Source organism: Heterodontus francisci, chromosome 6 (assembly GCF_036365525.1).
Source record: "Heterodontus francisci isolate sHetFra1 chromosome 6, sHetFra1.hap1, whole genome shotgun sequence".
In the NCBI taxonomy this organism is placed as follows: domain Eukaryota; kingdom Metazoa; phylum Chordata; class Chondrichthyes; order Heterodontiformes; family Heterodontidae; genus Heterodontus; species Heterodontus francisci.
The window spans coordinates 47150133-47171874 of NC_090376.1; the positions used below are offsets into that span (position 1 = coordinate 47150133).

Consider the following 21742-nt stretch of genomic DNA (forward strand, 5'->3'; position numbering starts at 1 on the left):
ATATTTAGGAATTGTTCAATACATTTATTCCATCAGTAAGACAACTACACAATTATATCAATCATCAGAATTGTAAACATGTGCAGAACAAACAGATCAAACAATTTTCTGTGCAGTATCTTTGGTTCCTACAATACTTCAACAAAAGTTCCTTGTTATTTTGCTCAATATTAAATGAACTAACCTCTTAGTGTCACTCTATGCAAATTTTGTACAAATGGAGCACAATAGGTGAGTTAATCAGCACAAGTAACTAGAGTTTTGTTGAGGCAACACACCAGCATTTAGGTGCTCAGTTTTTCCCCCCAGACTGTTAGATTGTGGCAAAATATAAACTCATACAGATTAATTCACTATCACATATACAGGAGATAATTTAACTCATGAACTTGCTCCTAGGATTCCCCTATTTCTGTGAACCAGATATTATAAAAACTTTCGAAAAAGTCTGAAGATTTGCTTTCCATCTCTGGATAGGCACCAGTCTTTTGAATGGCATTTCCCTACAAGGTAGACAAGACTGGCAATTTAGTGTATGAAGGAAGAAACAACCAATCCACACTGCATCGTCATTCATATCATGACTAGTTGATCTTCCATGGCATTGCACACGGCTAGCCAAGACCAAGATCAAGCTGAGTTATGGGCATGGGGAGAAGGAAGTCGGAGTATAAGAGGAAACAGGAAGGTAGGAGAGAGGTGGTAATGAAAGTGGGAGGATGAGAAAGAATGGGAGAGGGAGGGAGGGAAGGGGAGGTGAAGGGGAGGAGATGTGAAAGATGAGTAGAGAGGGTGAAAGAAGAGATAGCGAAGTGGCAAGTGAGGGATTCAGTAAGGAAGGGTCTATGAATGTATTACAGCAGAGTGGGCTAGGGAGGTATCCCAAATGGCCGAGGGGTGGTTGGAAAAGTGGGAGTGTTGGAGAAGTACCTCAGTGGGTGGGAATAGGGCAATTTTATGCTAAGTGACGAGGATCCAATTTTAATGAAAACTGCATGGTCTCCAATTATAATTAAACTAAGGATTGTGATCTCATAAAAGTTTCTTCCCTCCCTTTCACAACACTTTCTCACTCCTTCCTAAACCCATACCCATTTTTTTTGCCCTTTCGTCCAGTTTCTCCCCCAAACCACTAACTCTGCTTGACCTGAAGATAGCACTTGGCCTTGACGAGCCATGAACAGTGCCACAAAAGATCGACCACAAGGATTATGAATGGTTGCTGTATGGATTGGTTGTGTGCAAATTCAGTTTCTTCCTTCCAACGCTGAATTTAGTCAAATACATTGTAGGAAATCATAAAATGATACAGCACAAGAGGCATTCAGCCCATCATGCCTATGCTGGCTCTTTGAAAGAGCTATCCAATCAGCCTCACTCCCCTCCTATTTCCCCATTGCTCTTCAAGTTTTCACCTTTGAATATTTGTCCAATTCCCCTTTGAAAGTTATCATTGAATCTGCTTCCAGTGCATTCCAGATCATAACTCAATGCATAAATGTTTTTCCCTCATGCTGCCTCTGGTTCATTTACCATAAATCTGTGGTTACTGACCTTTTTCCCCACTGGAAACAGTTTCTCCTTATTTACGCTATCAAATGCCATTCAAAACGCTGGTGCCTATTCACTGAGATGGAAAGTAAATCCTCAGACTCTTGAAAGTTTTCTTATAGCAGGTTTTTAAGAAGTATTATAATTTTAGGAACATTAGTACATTAATGAGGTCCTGCATAGTTTAATGTTGAGGAGGCCTGATTGTTCAAACTCTAAGTAGACACCGGTTTTCTCAAAATTTAGGAGGTCCCCATCTTTAACAGGGCCATAATCCTTTAAATAATGAAACATCCAGAATTTATTTTAAAAACTGGAGGCTGTGCAACTCTAAATAAGAATTCTAAAATAATTAACACATAAGGTGATACTCAAGACATGGGGCCTAAGCAAATATTTGCTGTAGAGTCACTCAGTAGCAAGGATGCAAACATTCTTTCAAACGGAGACCAGCCACATACCATGGGTGTTATTATGGTAGTTTTCAACTTCATGTAATGTGCTATCATCACAGCACCACCTTCAGGCATTACAGGTATTTATGGACATATGGGCTTTTAATGTAATAAAAACAAGAAATGCTGGAAATACTCAGTAGGTCTGGCAGCATCTGTGGAGAGAGAAGCAGAGTTAACGTTTCAGGTCAGTGACCCTTCTTCAGAACAGTTCTGAAGAAGGGTCACTGACCTGAAACGTTAACTCTGCTTCTCTCTCCACAGATAATGCCAGACCTGCTGAGTATTTCCAACATTTCTTGTTTTTATTTCAGATTTCCAGCATCTGCAGTATTTTGCTTTTATTTTGGGCTTTTAATGTATTTTGAAATGGAATATGATGAGCTGCCTATTAATTTTAATATATAAATATACAATAAAACCTCAGCAATATTTTTTCCAGAGGTGGCATTTTTCACATAACTTCCAAGTATAATTTTTCTACAGATGTTAGTTATGTTAATGAACATACACTAAAACTGAAGTTTGCATACTATTCATTTCTATTCTGGCAAACATTATCTACAGCTAATATATTGCCAGTCTTCAAAAGTATTAAATTCAAGGATTTTTAACACTATAAGCAAATACTGAAATTCAAGCCTATACCTTGGCACTTTCATGTATTGACTGGAGTTGGGCAGCCAAGGCTACAAATGTCTGGTATACTTTCTGCATTGCAAGAGACAAGTCTGTAGGGATGACAAAAATGATTAACAGCAAAAATCAAAAAATTCCTTTACTCATCTAATGTTTATTACCAAAGGTGCTGACTTTTTGCTGAGATATGGCTCCAAATAACTCATCTAAGTGGTCACCACTGAAGTGCAAGCATTGGCTAGCTATTTTATTATGAGGGTGGGGAACTGTCAGCTGAATACAATCCTATCGTCATCAACATCCATATATTTCATAAGAATGTCATTGTCTATTATACTGATATTTTTTCTGTTCAAGGGGAAATTAATTTACAAGTAATTACCTACCTAGAGTTTCTCTGACCTCAAAATTTCACTAGTATACGTTATTTAATATTTGCTAAAATAGCTCCTTTATGAAGTTAAGCCGTCAAACAGGATTCTTCTGTTCAGGATGTTTGTTTCCTCTCGATTGTCAGTTTCCCAACAACTGACACAGCTAGGTTTTGTTATTTCCTCGCAATTCCTGACAAAAGGCACACAGTGTGGGGGAAATGGAAGCTTTACTCTTGTAATCACAGTCCCATCCCTGACCTAGCTAGGCTTGATGCTGACACTGGGAAACAAAAGTGGAAGAAAGTATACAATACCTCAGCATTGATGCCCTTCACAAAATCAGCAAATCGCATTTTTTTTAAAATTGTAACATGTGTTTGATTGATCGCTACAAAATCAATACGTACATCTCCACTTAAACACCTGCCCAAAATAATCCTCCACTCACAAAATACTCTCCACAAGTTGCTACCCAAACGATATTTCCAGGACTTTATAAAAGGAGCCATAGAAATTTACAGCACAGAAGAAACCACTTGGCCCATCGTGTCCATGTCAGCCAGAAAAGAGCTATCCACTCTAATCCCACTTTCCAGCTCTTGGTCCACAGACTTTGTAGGTTATGGCACTTCAAGTGCATATCCAAGTACTTTTTAAAATGTGATGAGAGTTTCTGCCTCTACCACCCTGTCAGGCAGCGAGTTCCAGACCTTAACCACCCTCGTTAGATCTATGGTCCCTGGTTATTGACTTCTCAGGGAAATAGGGCTATCTAGGCTGCTCATAATAGATGTACCTCAATTAAACCTCCCCTAACCTTCTCTGTTCCAAAGAAAACAACCCCAACCTACCCAATCTTTCCTCATAGCTGAAATTCTCCAGTCCTGACAACATTTTTGTAAATCTCCTCTGTACACTCTCCAGCGTGATCACATCCTTCCTGTGATGTGGTGACCAGTATTGTACACAGTACTCAAACTGTGGCCTAACTAGTGTTTTATAGAGTTCCAGCATAATATCCCTTCTCTTATATTGTGTGTCTTGGCTAAGAAAGGAAAGTATCCAGTACACCTTCTTAACCTTTTTGAAACCTATCATTTTCAATGTCAATTAGAACACCCCTTAACCTTCTAAACTCAATGGAATACAAGCCAGAATTATGCAGCCCATCTTCATAATTTAACCTTTTAAGGTCTGGTATCATTCAGGCTAATCTGCATTATACCCCTTGCAAGACAGTATAACTATCCTGATGTTCAGTACCTAAAATTGAACGCAATATGTCAAACAGGGTGCGATCAAGGCTCTATACAACTGAATCATCACTTCCTCATCTTTAAATTCCAAACCTCTTGAAATAAAGACCAACATTCTATTATCCTTTTTGATTATTTTTTTGTACCTGTGCACGAATGTGTACACGAACACTAAATCTCTTTGCTCTTAGTCCCTAGTCGCTCAGCATTAAGAAAATATTCCAGCTGGTCTATCTTAAATCTAAAATGGATAGCCTCACCCTTCCCCTTTGCGCTCTCACTTAGTCTGACCATGACCATTCCTGCTCCCATCCACTTACTGTGCCTCCCAACTTAATGTCATCTGCGAACTAGAACGTAGAAGTCAATATTAGTGTCTTGAATGAAAATATGGTGAAATTCATAAACCTCAGTACAGCTCATTGGAGACAGCGAGACCACTGGGGAGTTAAAAGAGCGGCGGCAGGAAGGAGTGAGAGCGCAGGAGACCAGCAAGGAGTAAAATGACCAACAGCAAAGAGAGAGCGAGGGCGAGGGCGAGGGCAAGACACAGAGAGGAGAGGGCGAGAGAGAGAGAGAGAGACACACACACACACAGAGGAGAGGGAGAGAGAGAGAGAGAGAAAAAAACACAGAGGAGAAGGCGAGAGAGAGAGAAAAACACAGAGGAGAGGGCGAGAGAGAGAGAGAGAAAAACACACAGAGGGGCGGGCGAGAGAGGGCGAGAATGCAGGCGGGCGGGAGAGAGACTAATCTAATTGAAATTTTTGATGAAGTAACAGAGAAGGTTGATGAAGGGAACGCAGTGGATGTTGTTTATATGGATTTTAAGAAAGCATTTGATAAGGTACCACATAAAAGGCTGGTTAACAAAATTGAGGTTCAAGGAATCGGAGGGTCAATGTTCAACTGGATAAAAAAATTGGCTTAAGGACAGAAAACAGCGAGTTGCAGTAAATGGTTGCTTTTTAGACTGGAGGATGGTAGACAGTGGTGTTCTCCAACAGTCAGTGCTAGGATCACTGCATTTTGCAATATCCAATGTCTTGGAACTTGGAATACAGAGTAGAATCTCAACATTTGCTGACGACATCAAACTTTGAAGTGCAGCAAGCAGTGAGGATGATATAAACCGCGTGCAACAGGACGTTGATAGGCTAGCAGAATGGGCAGGCAGGTGGCAGATTAAATTTAATACTGACAAGTGTGAGGTGATGCATTTTGGCAGAAGGAGTAGGAACAGGCAATATATACTTAATGGCATAGTTCTAAAGTGAGTGTGCAGGAACAGAGAGACCAGGGGATTCACATGCATAGATCTTTGAAGGTGGCAGGTCATATTGAGAGTGTGATTATGAAGCCCAAGATCCCATATGCTTTACTAAATAGATTACAAAAGCAGGGAAGTTATGCTAAACCTTTATAAAGCTCTAGTTAGGCCCCAACTGGAGTACTGCGTCCAGTTCTGATCACCACACTTTAGAAAGGACGTGATGGTCCTTGTGCAGAGATTTACCAGAATGGTTCCAGGGATGGAGGATTATGGTTACAATGTTAGGTTGGAAAAGCTAGGGTTAAACTCCTTAGAAAAAAGGAGATTGAGGGGAGATTTAATAGAAGTGTATAAAGATTATGACAGGCTTAGATAAGTTAGACAATGAAAAACTGGTTCCAAAAAGTACAAGGACTAGGGGACACAGATTGAAAGTTTTGGGCAAAAGATGCAGGGTGAATATGAGGAAACACTTTTTTTTTTAAACACAGCTGGTGGTAATGACTTGGAACTTGCTGCCCACAAAAGTGGTGTCAGCAGAGACAATCAATGACTTCAAGAGGAAGCTGGATGGTCACCTGAGAGAAAAAGACTTGCAGGGCTACAGGGATCGAGGTGGGGAGTGTCAGAGTTATACAGCACAGAAATAGGCCCTTCGGCCCACCATGTCCACGCCGGGCATCGAGCACCAATCTATTCTAATCCCATTTTCCAGCACTTGGCCCATGGCCTTCTATGCTATGGTGTTACAAGTGCTCATCTAAATACTTCTTAAATGTTGTGAGGGTTCCTACCTCTACCACCCCTTCCGGCAGTGCGTTCCAGATTCCAATCACCTTATGGGTGAAAACTTTTTTTCCTCAAGTCCCCTCTAAACCTCCTGCCCCGTACCTTAAATCTATGCTCCCTGGTTATTGACACCTCCGCTAAGGGACAAAGTTTCTTCCTATCTACCCTATCTATGCTCATAATTTTGTATACCTCCATCAGGTCTCCCCTCAGCCTTCTCTGTTCTAAACAAAACAACCCTAGCCTATCCAGTCTCTTCATAGCTGAAATGCTCCAGCCCAGGCAACATCCTGGTGAATCTTCTCTGTACCCTCCCCAGTGCAATCACATCCTTCCTATAGTGTGGTGACCAGAACTGTACACAGTACTCCAGCTGTGGCTTAACTAGCATTTTATACAGCTCCATCATAACCTCCCTGCTCTTGTAGTCTATGGGAGTGGGACTGATTGCATAGCTCTGTGGAGAGCCAGCATGGACTCAATGGCCAAATGGCCTCCTTCTGTGCCATAAATGACTCTCTGACTTGTCACAAACTGCTAATTAAAGATAGGCGAAATGGCTTCCTTCTGTTCTGACAGCGTTTACAGTCCCATGAAGAGCATACCGCACTACCAACCAGACCACCACCACCACCCCCCCACCCAAAAACACAAATGCTGCACTATTAAAAAACTCTTTGTATTCCGCGCCCCATCACCAACCTCCACTGAAAAAGAGCATTTGATTAAAAATTTGAACAGAAGCAAAGATGTTTTAGAAAAGAATGAAAGCAATTTTGAGACTTATAACAGATTGACAACTGAAATCGTTTTTATTAGAGCAATTATCGAGAGGTTGCAAGCTATGGCCTTTAAACAGTAAAAGTGATGGACATGATCAATGCAAATTGATTTTTTAAAAACTGTGACTGCAAGGTTAGAAGACAAATACAAAAGAGGGCCAATTGCTATGCGGGCAAGGCTAGAAATTTCTTCTCCTCAAGGTGCTGTATATACTTGGACAATTAGCTAGAAATAGGACTGAAAGTTACAAGGATATACCTCGTGGATGATTAAATAGGTTCTGAAGGATTATAAACCTGTGAGGTTATATCTTCTTTCCACAGATGTTACCTAACTAGCTGAATGTTTCCAGCGTTTTTATTTGTATTTCAGATTTCCAGCTTCTACAGTATGTCGCATATTATTCACAATTTGGAAATATAATGTGGAGCAAGTTTGTGGTGTGGCTTTTGGAAGTTTTACCTGTATAGTTTCCCCTCTGGAAATTGAAATGCAAAAAAGAGGGAATGCTAGTACAGGTTGGACATGGTGAGGGGGGGGTGGGGGGTGGAGAAAGAGTGGTGTAAGAAAGGGGCTTAAATGTCCTGAATTCCTTTTTCCCATTCTATGTTTTGCTCTTACGTAACCCCAATTCCAGGTTTTTGGCAATCCTAACTTGCATGGGGAAGAGTAGTATCGCACTCTACTGCTGCAAACAAGCATGATAACATATGGACCTATCCTTTTGGGGAAGTCAGATACCCTACTGCATTCACCACCATGCTACCTTGTACTGCAAAACATTTGAACTTTTTTTAATACAAACCTTGCGGAGTCATATGAGAACTGTTAGCCTGAGTAGCGAGGTGATTTTCCAATTCCTCTATTTGCTGTCGGTACTGCTGTAATTGAACCTCAAATTGTTCAACCAGCTGTCTGAAATAGCTGTCAAATACAATTCAGAATTAGCTGAGCAGGTTTGTTAATATTCTCTGTAGCACATGAGCATTTTCATGTGCATAATCATTTGTTTACACAATGCTTAAAAGACTACTTCGCCAACTTAAGCTTTAATGCCATTAATTGGCAAATGGAGAAACTTGATGAGTTACTGACTATATCCTTAATGTTATTTAAGAGAAAGAGACAACTTGGAAGTGGGGTGGAGAAACAAGATGAGCAAGACACTCTCCAGGAAACAATTGATGGTACTTACTCAAAGGTTTATTTCTAAAGTTTACTCATTTTTTAATTTGTTTGGGGCATGTGGATGATACTTAGTGCCCATTCCTAGTTTCCATGAGGACACCAAGGGTCTCAGTATTTTAGCTCTCTATAGTGAAAGAGTACACAGTATAGAGTAAATTACTGGGATTGTACATTAATTCTCTGTAAATATGATTAGCTACACATATGGTCAAATAATGTATTTTGATCCAATTAAATGGGTTAATCATCTAGTAAATTGTACTGAACTTCATGTTGAAAAGTTCTTCTAAATACAGTTGAATAGAAAAAGATTAAATGAATACTGTTATGAACACTAAACTTTCTAGTATGGTTATGTTTTAAAAACTGTGATCTTTAATGCATTGTAAAATGAATTCAGAGCAGACATGTGAACTCACATCCATTCTGCCCAGAGACAAGCCAGAGATCTTTGTTATCATGAGAACCAGGAACCCAGATCAAAGATGCTTTTGAAAGCAGGGTACAAGGTGGTAACACCTAAAGGACAATGGGTTTCGCTCTCTCAGACACTCCGATTGCAACAGGGAGCTAGGGGCTCTGAAAACAATTGCAACTCCAATTTGCATTAACACCTGGAAACAAAGGAAGGGCCAGGTGGTTTTGCTCTGGTCAGACTTATGGACTCTGAAAATTGTAAAAGGCAAACGACTATTGACTTTGTTCTTGATGAATTCAACAGGCTTTCCTATGTCAGGCAGGCTGTAAGTAAGAAATGAAGACCAGCAAGCAGTCAATGGCAGCCTCAAAAGAAAGAAAGCGAGCGAGAGAGACAGCTGCTCTCAGATTACCATTATAGGAAAAAGGCTGCTAAGACTTGAAACCTCATTTTTAAGTTGAGGGTTGCAGAGGAGAAAAGACCAACGGGGTCTCCAGAGATTGCCTTATTAGCGGAAGACCAGTCGAAAGTGCTCGGGAGAAGTGAGCAAAAAGGACACTGGTTTTGAGAAAAACACCAAGACCCAACCCAGTGCAACTAGGAGGAGTTTGGGACTTTTAACTGCAAGGATGCCTTTCGATGAGAACACTGCAACATATAAATGTGGAGTGGGTTTTCAAGTGTGCTAATAAGTTAATGGGAAATACCTTTCTCAGTAAAATAGTGTATTAACTACCTGTTTAGTTAATGTTGATTTTTTATTTTAGTTGTTATAGTAAAAGTTTTAAAACAAAGTCTTGTGTAATTTTTTAAACTGGTCTGGAGAGTTCATACCTCTTGTTTTAAAGTTGATGGTCTCTACTGCGATCGTAACAATACTCTAGAATTTATTGTAAGTAGTTCTGGAGTAAAAGACTTAAACATTATTTCCCACACTGAAAACTAGACAGTAAAAGCTTCTGATTTTTCCAAGTTATTTCACAGTAGCTTTAAGTTTTTGCTCCTCAACAATAATGTGATATTCATAGGACATACGGAAATGGATCTGTAACATAGCGAAAAAGGGAGAGTAGAAAAACAAACCGAGCCTACAGTGGTGACACTTTATGAAATAAAGCAAATGAGAAAACTACAATGAATAAACTGAGCCACATTACATGGCTAACTTTCCATTTTCATTAGCTGGCAAAACAGATTTTATCAAATGGGAACAATGCGAAAATGTGACTGAAATGACTATCAGATTTTTGTTTTTGTAGCAAGTTCAACTAGCAACTCTTTATTAAGTCACAAATTTTAAACTGCATTTGCTATGCTATTAGTGCTGTCATACCTCTAATCATAAGGGAATATAGACAGTTATGAAAACTACTGAATTCCAATCACAACAGTTGAGCATGAAATTTCTTATCTCTAGCTCCATCACATTATATTCAGGACAATATTCTATTACTACTTCATGAAGTCATTATTATTGATGCATCTGCATGGTCATCAGATACTGCCCAAAAAATAATGTAGAAGTCTGAATGAAAAAGGTCTTATTTTGCTGGGCTAGGCCAGGTTTCAGCAAACAAAATTATGGGCTCCCTCATTCACTTTTAAACCGGATATCTAAATTAGTCCATTACTCAACCGATATTATATTGAACTGAATTGTTTTTAAGTGAAATGTTAATCAAATTGAAATTAAAACAGTGACAAAAATAGAACAACTTGAAGGCATAATTATTTCATGAAAGTTAACAATGTTATTAATTGTCAACAAAATATGACACTGTACTTGGATTTCCAGAAGGCATTTGACAAGGTGCCACATAAAAGGTTATTGCACAAAGTAGGAGCTCATGGTGCAGGGGTTAACATATTAGCATGGATAGAAGATTGGCTGGCTGACAGAAAACAGAGCATGCATAAATGGGTCCTTTTCTGATTGGCAGGATGTGATGAGTGGAGCCCCGCAGGGGTCTGTGCTGGGGCCTCAACTTTTTACAATTTATATCAATGACTTGGATCAGGGGAGCGATGGCATGGTAGCTAAATTTGCAGATGACACAAAGATAGGTGGGAAAGTATGTTGTGAAGAGGTCATAAGGAGGTTGCTGACCGATATAGATAGGTTGAATGAGTGGGCAAAAATCTGGCAGATGGGAGTACAAAGTGGGAAAATGGGAAGTTGTTCACTTTGGCAGGAAAAATAAAAAAGCAGAGTATTTGTTAAACAGGGAACGACTGCAGAATTCCGAGGTGCAGAGAGATCTACGTGTTCTCGTGCACGAGTCACAAAAGGTTAGTATGCAGGTACAGCAAGTAATAAAGAAGGCTAATGGCATGCTATCCTTCATTATGAGAGGAATTGAAAATAAAAGTTAGGATGTTATGCTTCAGTTATACAGGACATTGGTGAGATCACATCTTGAATACTGTGTGCAGTTTTGGTCTCCTTATTTAAGGAAGGATGCGAATGCGTTGGAGGCAGTTCAGAGGAGGTTTACTAGATGGATACCTGGAATGAGCGGGTTGTCTTATGAGGAAAGGTTGGACAGACTGGGCTTATTTTCACTGAAGTTTAGAACAGTGAGGGGAGACTTGATTGAAGTTTATAACATCCTGAACGGTCTTGACAGGGTGAATGTGGAGGGGATGTTTCCTCTTGTGGGTGAGTCCAGAACTAGGGGGCACTGTTTGAAAATTAGAGGGTCGCCCTTTTAGGACAGAGACAAACGAGAAATTTTTTTCTCAGTGGGTTGTGCGACTTTGGAATTCTCTGCCTCAGAAGGTGCTGGAGGCAAGGTCATTGAATATTTTTAACTGATTCCCTTGCCTAACAAGAATCTAAGATGGGTAAATGGGAGTGTGGTATTAGAGACAGAAACAGATCAGCCATGATCTTATTAAATGGCAGAGCAGGCTCCATGGTTGAATGGCCTACTTCTGCTCCTAATTCGTATGGTCGTATGGATAGATTTTCTGTGATAGTAAATTGGAGATCTAACAGAAATATTCTGTTTCAACCATTGCTTGGGATCTATGTTCACTACATTTTATTAAAAATGGTTGTTCTTCCAAAGTTTGGAGAGTCTGTTCTGAAAAATGCAGTTTAAACACAACCGTGTAGTCCCAGGGACTCTTCCAAAATCTGTAACGTTAACATATAACAAGTTTTTGTGGTTTTTCATATTCAAACAGCATGCAAGTCCTGAAGTCAAATTTTTAATAAAGTTTCTCTTAAGCAGCTAAATATGTAATTTAAAAATGCATAGCACACAAACCTAGGCTTCTTTATCCCTTCCCATCAGTTTTCCAATGGATGTGGAATGGAGGGGGCCAGAAAAGAGCTTGGGGATGCACTACGCCATTTTTCCCCCATCTCAATCTGATTTGTGTGCATGCTGAGTTTCCTGCCATTTGCCATATTTGAATGCAGGACACCAGAGAAGCCTGCAAGGACCCAAGTTCAGAATTCAAAGGTCAGCAGAAAGGGTTGTAGTTTTTATCTGCCAAGAGGCGTTCGCAATCTTCCCCCGCAGCATGTCTCTGGTCCTTGTTCTGCATGACTCCACAATGCAGGCTAGGATATATTGCATCCAAATGACCACAGGGCAGAAAATTTAACTGATCGGGAGGCCAACTCAGTGGAAGATGGAAAATCTTCCCCACAGGAGATGCACACCAATCAGAAAGCCTAGGCCATGATTTTTAACAAGTTATTTTCCTAATGTACAAAACCTCACTTCCTAGTCGGCCAGTGACATTGTCAACCTATCGCTTCTGTCACCATACTTTGCACTGACAGTGAAACTGGATTATGTAACAAATAAAAATGCAAAGCTGCAGTCCCATCAGCCAATTCATCTGCAAAGCAGCAATCTGGATTCAGAAGTGTGGATACATTTTTAATGCTTTTAAAATTGTGCCAGAATCATATTACCATTAAGTACCTTTTACCATAAGCATAATTTCAGTTCAAAAAACTATTTAACCATATCATAGGCCTCACATTTGCTCAGAAATTCACAAACTTACTCTGCCGGTGCTGTATTTTCATGCTGAAGTCCTGGTGGTATTTTCTGTGTTCTAAGTGCTATTTCAGCATTTTTAAGCTCCTATGAGTAAATTCAAAACGTTGACAAATTTAAAATGGCTTTTTCTAACATTACTTCAGCTCTACTTCAAATTTTATTTTAGTTTCACCAGTTTTTCCTGTTACCATTTGACACTTCTGGAAACATGGGATGAGATTTTTCTGTTTGGTTGCTATGCTGCCATGTGTGAGAAGTTATGTACACCTATCCAAAAGATAGGCTGCTTACCCTGGCAAATTTCTTCGGGTCAGGGCAATTTTTTGGCAGACTCCTGGAAGAGTTTCTACTGCATACAGCAGGTTAAATAGTCGGCTTTCCTCCAGGCTAGGATAAAGTATCTGATCTCCACAATAACCGACATAAAGTGATCACAGGAGGCTGCAAGTTATTCATCTCGCAATCAATTGTTTTCCTGTGGGGAGCCTTTTTTTTTAATTGTCAAAAGGCCCCTGGTTTCCTTACAAATACTGGATAACTGTTGTTGAACAGGTATTTTTACATTCCCTGTTGTTATAACAGAAAATATGGCATAGGATATCACTTCATCATGATCACATTATTTGGTTACAGAGTAAAACCAGAAGAATTACAATGGGGAAGCAAAGGTTAGAGGCCCGGTGGAACAAGTGCCTATTCAATTTTTCACCCTGTTTAAATCACAACAGATAACCAACATAACTTGAGAGAAAAATCCACCCTATGGTATTTCTAAGTATTGTCAAGGGAGACTAATAGTGCTGTTCTGTGCTGTACTATTCTGTGTTATGATTCTATGGGCTGGATTTTACCAGCCCTGCCCCCCCCCCCCCACCCCCGACGTCTGGGGTCATGACTGGGGGCCTGGAAAATACCTCCGGGAAGGCCAACAGCACTAGCAAACCCGCCAGCAAGGATGTTAGTCCCCCTCTGGTTCAGATGTAGACCGTCCCACCTTGTGCAGGTCCCACCTTCCCCAGAAACGGTCCCAGTGGTCCAGGAATCTAAAACCCTCCCTCCTGCACCAACTCTTAAGCCACGCGTTCATCTGTGCTATTCTCCTATTTCTATACTCGCTAGCACGTGGCACTGGGAGTAATCCAGAGATTACAACCTGAGAGGTCCTGCTTTTTAGTCTACTGCCTAACTCCCTGAATTCTTGATGCAAGACCTCATCCCTGTTTCTACCTATGTCATTGGTACCAACATGTACCATGACCTCTGCCTATTACCCTCCCCCTTCAAGATGTCCTGCAGCCATTCAGTGACATCCCGGACCCTGGCACCAAGGAGGCAACACACCATCCTGAAGTCACGTTGACGGCCACAGTAGCGCCCATCTGTTCCCCTGACTATAGAATCCCCTATTACTATTGCTCTTCCTCTCTTTCCCCCTTCCTGTGCAGACAGGCTGCTTGCAGTGCCAGAAGCCTGGCTCTGTCCGCACTCCCTGGAGGAACCAGCCTCATCAGTCTCCAAAATGGAATACCGATTTGCAAGCGGGACCCCAGGGGACTCCTGAACTACCTGCCTGATTCTCTTGGACTGCCTGGTGGTCACCCATTCTCTTTCTTCTTCAAGTCCCTTCAGCTGCGGTGTGACCACCTCTCTATACGTGCTATCCACAATGCTCTCAGACTCGCGGATGCTCCACAGTGTTTCCAGCCGCCGTTCCAGCTCTGAAACCAGAGCTTCCAGGAGCTGCAGCTGGACACGCTTCCTGCACACATGCTGGTCCTGGGGACTGGAAATGTTCCTGGATTCCCACATGCAGCAAGAGGAGCAAACCACGGCTTCAAGCTCTCCTGCCATGACTAAACCCTTTAAATTTAAAACTTTAGAAGATTATAATTTTTTTTTAAAAACTAAGTCTTGCTAAAACAATGACTTACAATTCAATCCACTTTGAAAAATACCCACCAGGACTTACTCACCAGTCAGCTGTGCTCTTTGGAAACTCTCAGGTCCCCTCACTCTGAGGACAGGTAGGAAATGAAAGGAGCTCTTCGCTCCCTCCTCACCGAACTTCCGCAGTCACCAAACTTCCACTTTAACACTCTAATGCAACCCAAGTCAGCACTCCAGTGCATTTATTTTTACATTTATTTTTCAAAGTCCTGTACCTGTAAAAATTTAAATGGACTTGAAGGGCTTGAAGCCCTTTAAAAATGGTGCCGGCGACTAAGTGGTGGCGCTGGCTGCCGTTGCTGGGGGCGGGCTCTCCCCCCCCCCCCCATGTAAATGAGCTGCCGCACTAAGTTTCACGGCGGCTCAGCAGTGCACGTCTCGCGCATGCACTGCGCCATTTTTGAAGCTCCCCTTGAGATCGGCAACGAGCTGGAAAAATTTAGCCCCATGTCAACCCCTACGTTCTTGTGGGCACATACAAAAATACTATTAATATTATTAGAGAATAAAAAGGTACTGTTCTCAATGTCAGCATACCAAATTCTTTTCTCTATTATTTCAAGGAAAGCATTTACCTGTTTAAAATGTTTCCATGAAAATAATGGAGAAAAATTTGAATACAGCTAAATAATTTGTAAAATAATACTGGCTATAATCTCTACCCTTGGAATCCCAAATGCATAAGCATTCACTTCATAGGCAGCTAAAATGATAGCGAGTCTACTTTCTTACTTGAAACTGGTCTTATTACACTCTTACATGAAAAACCTCTGGCAATGTTAACTTACCTGTGCAGATTCTATCTTGAGTTTGTCGAGGGCAAGTGAATCCCTCTGAAGTCCACTGGCAACTACCGTTAACAATTGTTTCAGTGCTTTAATATCCTCTTGTACTTTCAGCATAGCTTTAAAAGACATTCGACTAATCTCTTCTTGTACCTGCTTTTGTTCTTTTACAAATTTCCTGTAGATGTGTAAAGAGAATACATGACTTTAAAATACTGATACTTTGTAAAATGGTGAGTTAATGATTACTTGGATGTCAAACCAGGCAAACTCACTGAAAATGTTCCACATCTTGACAGATAACAGGTGGCAGATTTTCATCCTTAAGGGCCTTGCTATCGCTGTAAAAAAAAAACAGGACTAAAATGTTAATATTGCTTGAAGAACTCCTTTGCTAAGACTGCTACACATGAACCCGTTTTTATTAATATTTGAACATTGTAAATATATTTGAAGTAGGATGACATCACTGTCACCCTACATTCTACAGCTGTACCAGAAAGTTCAACAGCCATGCTGTTATGAGAAGATTTGTAATTCAGAATAAAAACATTTTTTCAGGAAAGTTCTCTGTAAAGTTTCATAGCATAATGATGTAATATAGGTTGCCCATGTGAATCAGTGAGTATTTAAGCAGGCTTAGCATTAAATTCAATTATGGGCTTCCACTTTAAGTTTCTTCAAATTTTTTTGCATTAGGAATTTATAGTTCTGAGCCAGACTCACAAATTCAATATTTTAGAAACTGTGGCTAGAAGGTGAATGATACACAATTCCCATGAAAGACACTTTCCATAATTTTATATAATGCATCAATGTGACTTTTATGCCATTTTAAAGTTATAGGGGTTATTAAACTGCCATTGAAATACCAAAAACACAGCATCTGGTTTCACACAAACACTGATGACATTCAGCTCTACATCATCACCACCTCTCTTTACTCGACCACTGTCTCTAAAATATCAGATTGCTTGTTCAACATATAGTACTGGCTGATCAGAAATTTCCTTCAATTAAATACTGGGAAGACCAAAGCCATTCTATTCAGTCCCCTCTATAAAGCCTATTCCCTAATGACAGACTCCACCCCTCTCTCTGGCAGTTGTCTAAGGCTAAACCAGACTGTAACAGTGGCGCAATGGTTAGCACCGCAGCCTCACAGCTCCAGCGACCCGGGTTCAGTTCTGGGTACTGCCTGTGCGGAGTTTGCAAGTTCTCCCTGTGACTGCGTGGGTTTCCGCTGGGTGCTCCGGTTTCCTCCCACAGCCAAAGACTTGCAGGTTGATAGGTAAATCAGCCATTGTAAATTGCTTCTAGTGTAGGTAGGTGGTAGGAGAATGGTGGGGATGTGGTAGGGAATATGGGATTAATGTAGGATTATTATAAACAGGTGATTGTTGGTCGGCACAGACTCAGTGGGCCGAAGGGCCTGTTTCAGTGCTGTATCTCTAAATAAATAAATTAAATAAATAAATAAACTTCAGTGTCAGATCTGTCCAAGTTAGGTTTCTGACTACATATCTGTGGCATCACTAAGACTGTCTATTTTCACCTTCGTAACATGGCCTGACTCTGCCCCTGGCTCAGCTCACCTGTTGCAGAAACCCTCATCCATGCCTTTGTTACCTCTAGACTGGACTATTCCAATACACTTGTCATCCAAAGCCCTGCTGCCCTTGTCCTAACTCGCACCATGTCCTGTTTACCTATCACCCTGTGTTCACTGACCCACACTGTCTCCCGGTTAAGCAATACCTTGATTTAAAAATTTTTATGCTTGTTTTCAAATCCCTCCATGGCCTCGCCTTTCCCCATCTCTAATCTCCTCCAGCCTCACAAACCTCCAAGATATTTCAAGACATTACGGCAACAGATAAGGTAGATTGAGAGAAACTATTTCCGCTGGTTGTGAAGTCTAGGATAAGGGGACGTGGTATAAAAATTAGAACCAGACATTTCAGAAATGAAATTAGTAACCACCTGCATACTCAAAGGCTGGGAGTTTACTGAGCTCCCGATGTTGGGGCTTCATAGCAGAGGGGGGGGAGCGGTGGCGGGGCTGGAAGATTAACCCGGCAGCGGCTCGTCACGGAGCCTGATGCTGGGAGTGCCGGGCCCAATCTTCCTGGCTGGGCAACAAGCACTGGATTAATATATTGAAATTAATGATGTGAATACATTTAAATAAAATCAACAACGATCTTACATTTGGGCTGCGATCTTCTGAGCAGCAGCCGGCACTCATATGACTTCACTTTCCCATTAAGGGAAAGCAGGCACCATCATGGTGGGGAAGGGGGAAACTTATGATTTTCAGTATAGTGGTTGTGGGGGGTAAGAAATGGGTTCTAATGCAAATTACTAGTGTAGGGAAGGGTGGGAAGGGGAGACCTCTGCACTTTGATCAGTTTGGGGGCGGGGAGGTGGGGGACGGATAGGGAGAGAAGGTCAAGTGTTAAAGGTAAGTATTTGAGGAGGTAAGGGAAAATGTTGAGTTTAATTGTTATGAGAGATGGGGCGATAGATTTATCGGCGGTACGTTGTGTGGGGACAGGGGGGAGAGGTAGCCTTTTAAAAATTTAAATGACTTGGCAGGGCTGGCTGCCCTTTAAAAATGGCACCAGAGCCTCCGCACAGGCAGCTGATGCCATTGCTGGCGTCGGAGAGCCCACCTCTCCATGTGATTTGGGGGGGCGGGGAGGAGCTGGACCGGCTCATTATCCTGGGCCGCTGCGAGGAAGATTGCGGCAGCATGGCAGCGCGATGTGTGGGCTGCCACTTTTTTCATCCGCTGCCGCTCCCATTGGCAGGAAAAGAAAACCCATTCCAAAGGCAGGTAGAAGTTTGGAACTCTTCCACAAATGGCAACTGCTGCTCAATTAATTGTTAATTTTAAATCTGAGACTGATAGATTTTTGGTAATCAAAGGAATTAAGGGATATGGGACAAAGGCAGGGATATGGAGTTGGGTCGTAGATCAGCCATCATCTCATTGAATGGCAGAATAGGATCGAGGGACTAAATGGCCTACTCCTCACTGAGTCAGTCATTTGCAGCATAGAAGGAGGCCATTCAGCTCATCAAGTCCATGCCAGCTCTCTGTAGAACAATCCAGTCAGTCACACTTCCATGCTCGATCCCTGTAGCCCTGAAACTTTATTTCTTTCAAGTTTTTATTGGTTCCTGGATGTGGGCATCTCTGGCTAGGCCAGCATTTATTGCCCATCCCAAACTGCCCTCAAGAAGGTGGTGGTGAGATGCCTTCTTGAACCTCTGCAGTCCATGTCAGGTAGATACACCTGCAGTGCTGTTGGGAAGGGAGTTCCAGGATTTTGACCCAGTGACAGCAAAGGAACAGCGATATAGTTCCTGGTCAGGATGGTGTGTGACTTGGAGGGTACTTGCAGGTGGTGGTGTTCCTATGCAACTGCTGCCCTTGTCCTTCTAGTTGGTAGAGGTCGCGGGTTTGGAAGGTGCTGTCTAAGGAGCCTTGGTGCTTTGCTGCAGTGCATCTTCTAGATGGTATACACTGCTGCCACTGTGCACGGTGAAGGGAGTGAATGTTTGTGGATGGGGTGCTAATCAAGCTGGCTGCTTTGTCTTGGATGGCGTCGAGCTTTTTGAATGTTGTTGGAGCTGCATCCATCCAGGCAAGTGGAGAGTATTCCATCACACTCCTGACATGTGCCTTTTAGATGGTGGACAGGCTTTGGAGAGTCAGGAGGAGAGTTCCTCGCCGCAGGATTCCTCGCCTCTAACTTGCTCTTGTAGCCATGGTATTTATATGGCTTCTCCAGTTCAGCTTCTGGTCAATCGTAACCCCCAAGATGTTGACAGTGGGGGATTCAGCGACCATATTGCCATTGAATGTCAAACGGAGTTGGTTAGATTCTTTCTTGTTGGAGATGGTCATTGCCTGGCAGTTGTGTGGCACGAATGTTACTTGCCACTTATCAACCCAAGCCTGGCCATCCGATTTCCTTTTGAAACCAATGATTGCCTCCACTTCCACTACCCTTATGGGCAGCGAGCTTCATAAAAAAATTCTTGCTCACATTCCCCCTGCATCTCTTGCCCAAAACTTTCAATCTGTGTCCCTTTTCCTCTTACCATCAGTTAATGGGAACAGTTTTTCCTTGTCTAACTTATCTAAGCCTGTCATAATCTTGTACACTTCTATCAAATCTCCCCTCAATTTCTTTTGCTCCAGGGAGAAAAACCCAGCTTTTCCCAACATAACCTTGTATCCAAAATTCCCCATCCCTCGAACCTTCTGGTAAATCTCCTCTGCACCCGCTCAAGGATCCGCACATCCTTCCTAAAGTGTGGTGACCAGAACTGGATGCAATACTCTAGTTGGGCTATAACCGGAACTTTATAAATGTCCAGCATAACATCTCTGTTTTTGTACCCTATGGCTCTATTTATGAAGCCCAAGATCCCATATGCTTTGCTAACCACTCTCAGTCACCTCACTCTTGTCTATATTAAATTCCATCTGCCACTTCTCTCCTCATTCTGCGAGTCTATCAATGTCCAGTTGCAGGCAGTTTGTATCATTCTCACTGTTTGCCACTCCTCCAAGTTTGGTATCATCGACAAATTTTGAAATTCTACTCTGTATTCCAAGATCCAAGTCATTTGTAGAAAGCAAAAAAAAAAGCAGTGGTCCTATCACTGGCCCTTGGGGAACACCACTGTCTACCATCCTCCAGTCTGAAAAACCACCATTTACCACAGCTGGCTGTTTTCTGTCCTTAAGCCAATTTTTTATCCAATTGGACACTGACCCTATCCCATGAGTCTCAATTTTGTTAACCAGCCTTTTATGTGGTACTTTATCAAACACTTTCTTAAAATCCATATAAATAACATCCACTGCATTCCCTTCATCAACCTTCTCTGTCACTTCATCAAAAATTTCAATTAGATTAGTCAAGCATGATCTCCCTTTTACAAATCTATGCTGGCTATCCTTAAGTAACTCAAACCTTTCCAAGTCACTGTCGATTTATCCCCCCCTGATAATGGTTTCTAAAACCTTACCACCACAGATGTTAAACTAACTGGCCTGTCGTTGCTTGAACTGTCCTTACACCCTTTCTTGAATAAGGGTGTCACATTTGCCACTCTAATCCTCTGGCACCTCCACCAAATCTAGGGAAGATTGGAAGATTATGGCAAGCCCTTCGGCTATCTCCACCCCAACTTCTTTTAGCAATTTGGGATGCAAGCCATCTGGATCAGGTGACTTATTTACTCTAAGCATAGCCAGCCTTTCCGTTGCCTCCTCCCTCTCAATTTTTACCCTATCCATTGGCTCTACTTTCTCCACTTCTACCAATATTTTGTCAGATTCCTCTTCTTTTAATAAACACCAATACAAAGTACTCATTAAATATTCTAGCCTTGCCCTGCGCCTCTAAGCATCCACTCCAGCTCTCACTACCCGCTTTATTATTTACATGCTGGTAGAAGATTTTTGGGTTCCCTTTTATGTTGACTGACTGTCATTCTATTCTCATATTCTTTCTTTGCCAGTCTTATTTTCCTCCCCTCTCAACTTATTGCCATGTTCAGGGCTATCTGGGGTCATCCAATTCTGGCCTCTTGAGCATCCCCGATTTTAACTGCTCCATTAGTAACCATGCCTTCACCTGTCAAGGTCCTAATCTCTGGAACTCCCTCCCTAGACCTCTCATCCTCTGTACCTCTCTTTCCTCCTTTAAGCCATAGAAACATAAAAAATTTAAAAGGCACAGAAGGAAGCCATTTGATCCATTGTGACTGTAACGGCTGAGAAAGGACCGTCCAGCCTAATTGCACTTTCCAGCTGTAGGTTATGGCACATACCCCTAAACCTCTCTATCTCACTTTCCTCCTTTAAGATGCTCTCTAAGACCTGTTAATGGTCAGTTAATTATGTTGTTAAGAAAAACAGGTGAAGGGCATTGTTTAATTAAGCACTGAGAGGGAATGAAAAGAGCACCTGCTGGGACACAAAGTGAGAGTTTGCAGGAGGCAGAGATATGTAATGCTGCATTCTGTGAATAAACCTACCATCAAGAAAAGGCTGTGTCTCGATTCACTCTTCATCATTTGGCTTGGATCCATTTAACAAAACCTACCTCTTTGACCAAGATTTTGGTTATCTGCCCTAATATCTGGTCATGTGGCTCAGTACCAAATATTGCTTTATAATGCTCCTGTGAACTTTTATTTTTATGTTAAAGGCACAATATGAATACAAGTTTTTGCT

General features: G+C 41.6%; 1 protein-coding gene across 6 annotated transcripts in view; it reads right to left on the reverse strand.

The window, feature by feature from the left end:
* The window catches only part of nup58 (nucleoporin 58), a 114547-nt gene that overhangs the window by 45264 nt on the left and 47541 nt on the right, over positions 1-21742 (reverse strand). For all 6 annotated transcript variants that reach the window (XM_068033607.1, XM_068033608.1, XM_068033609.1 and 3 more), the window contains 5 exons: positions 15756-15821; positions 15484-15658; positions 12753-12832; positions 7926-8044; positions 2655-2737 (listed from right to left, as the gene is read on the reverse strand). In XM_068033607.1, coding sequence (XP_067889708.1) covers positions 2655-2737; positions 7926-8044; positions 12753-12832; positions 15484-15658; positions 15756-15821 — 523 coding nt within the window. The remainder of the gene's footprint in view (positions 1-2654; positions 2738-7925; positions 8045-12752; positions 12833-15483; positions 15659-15755; positions 15822-21742) is intronic.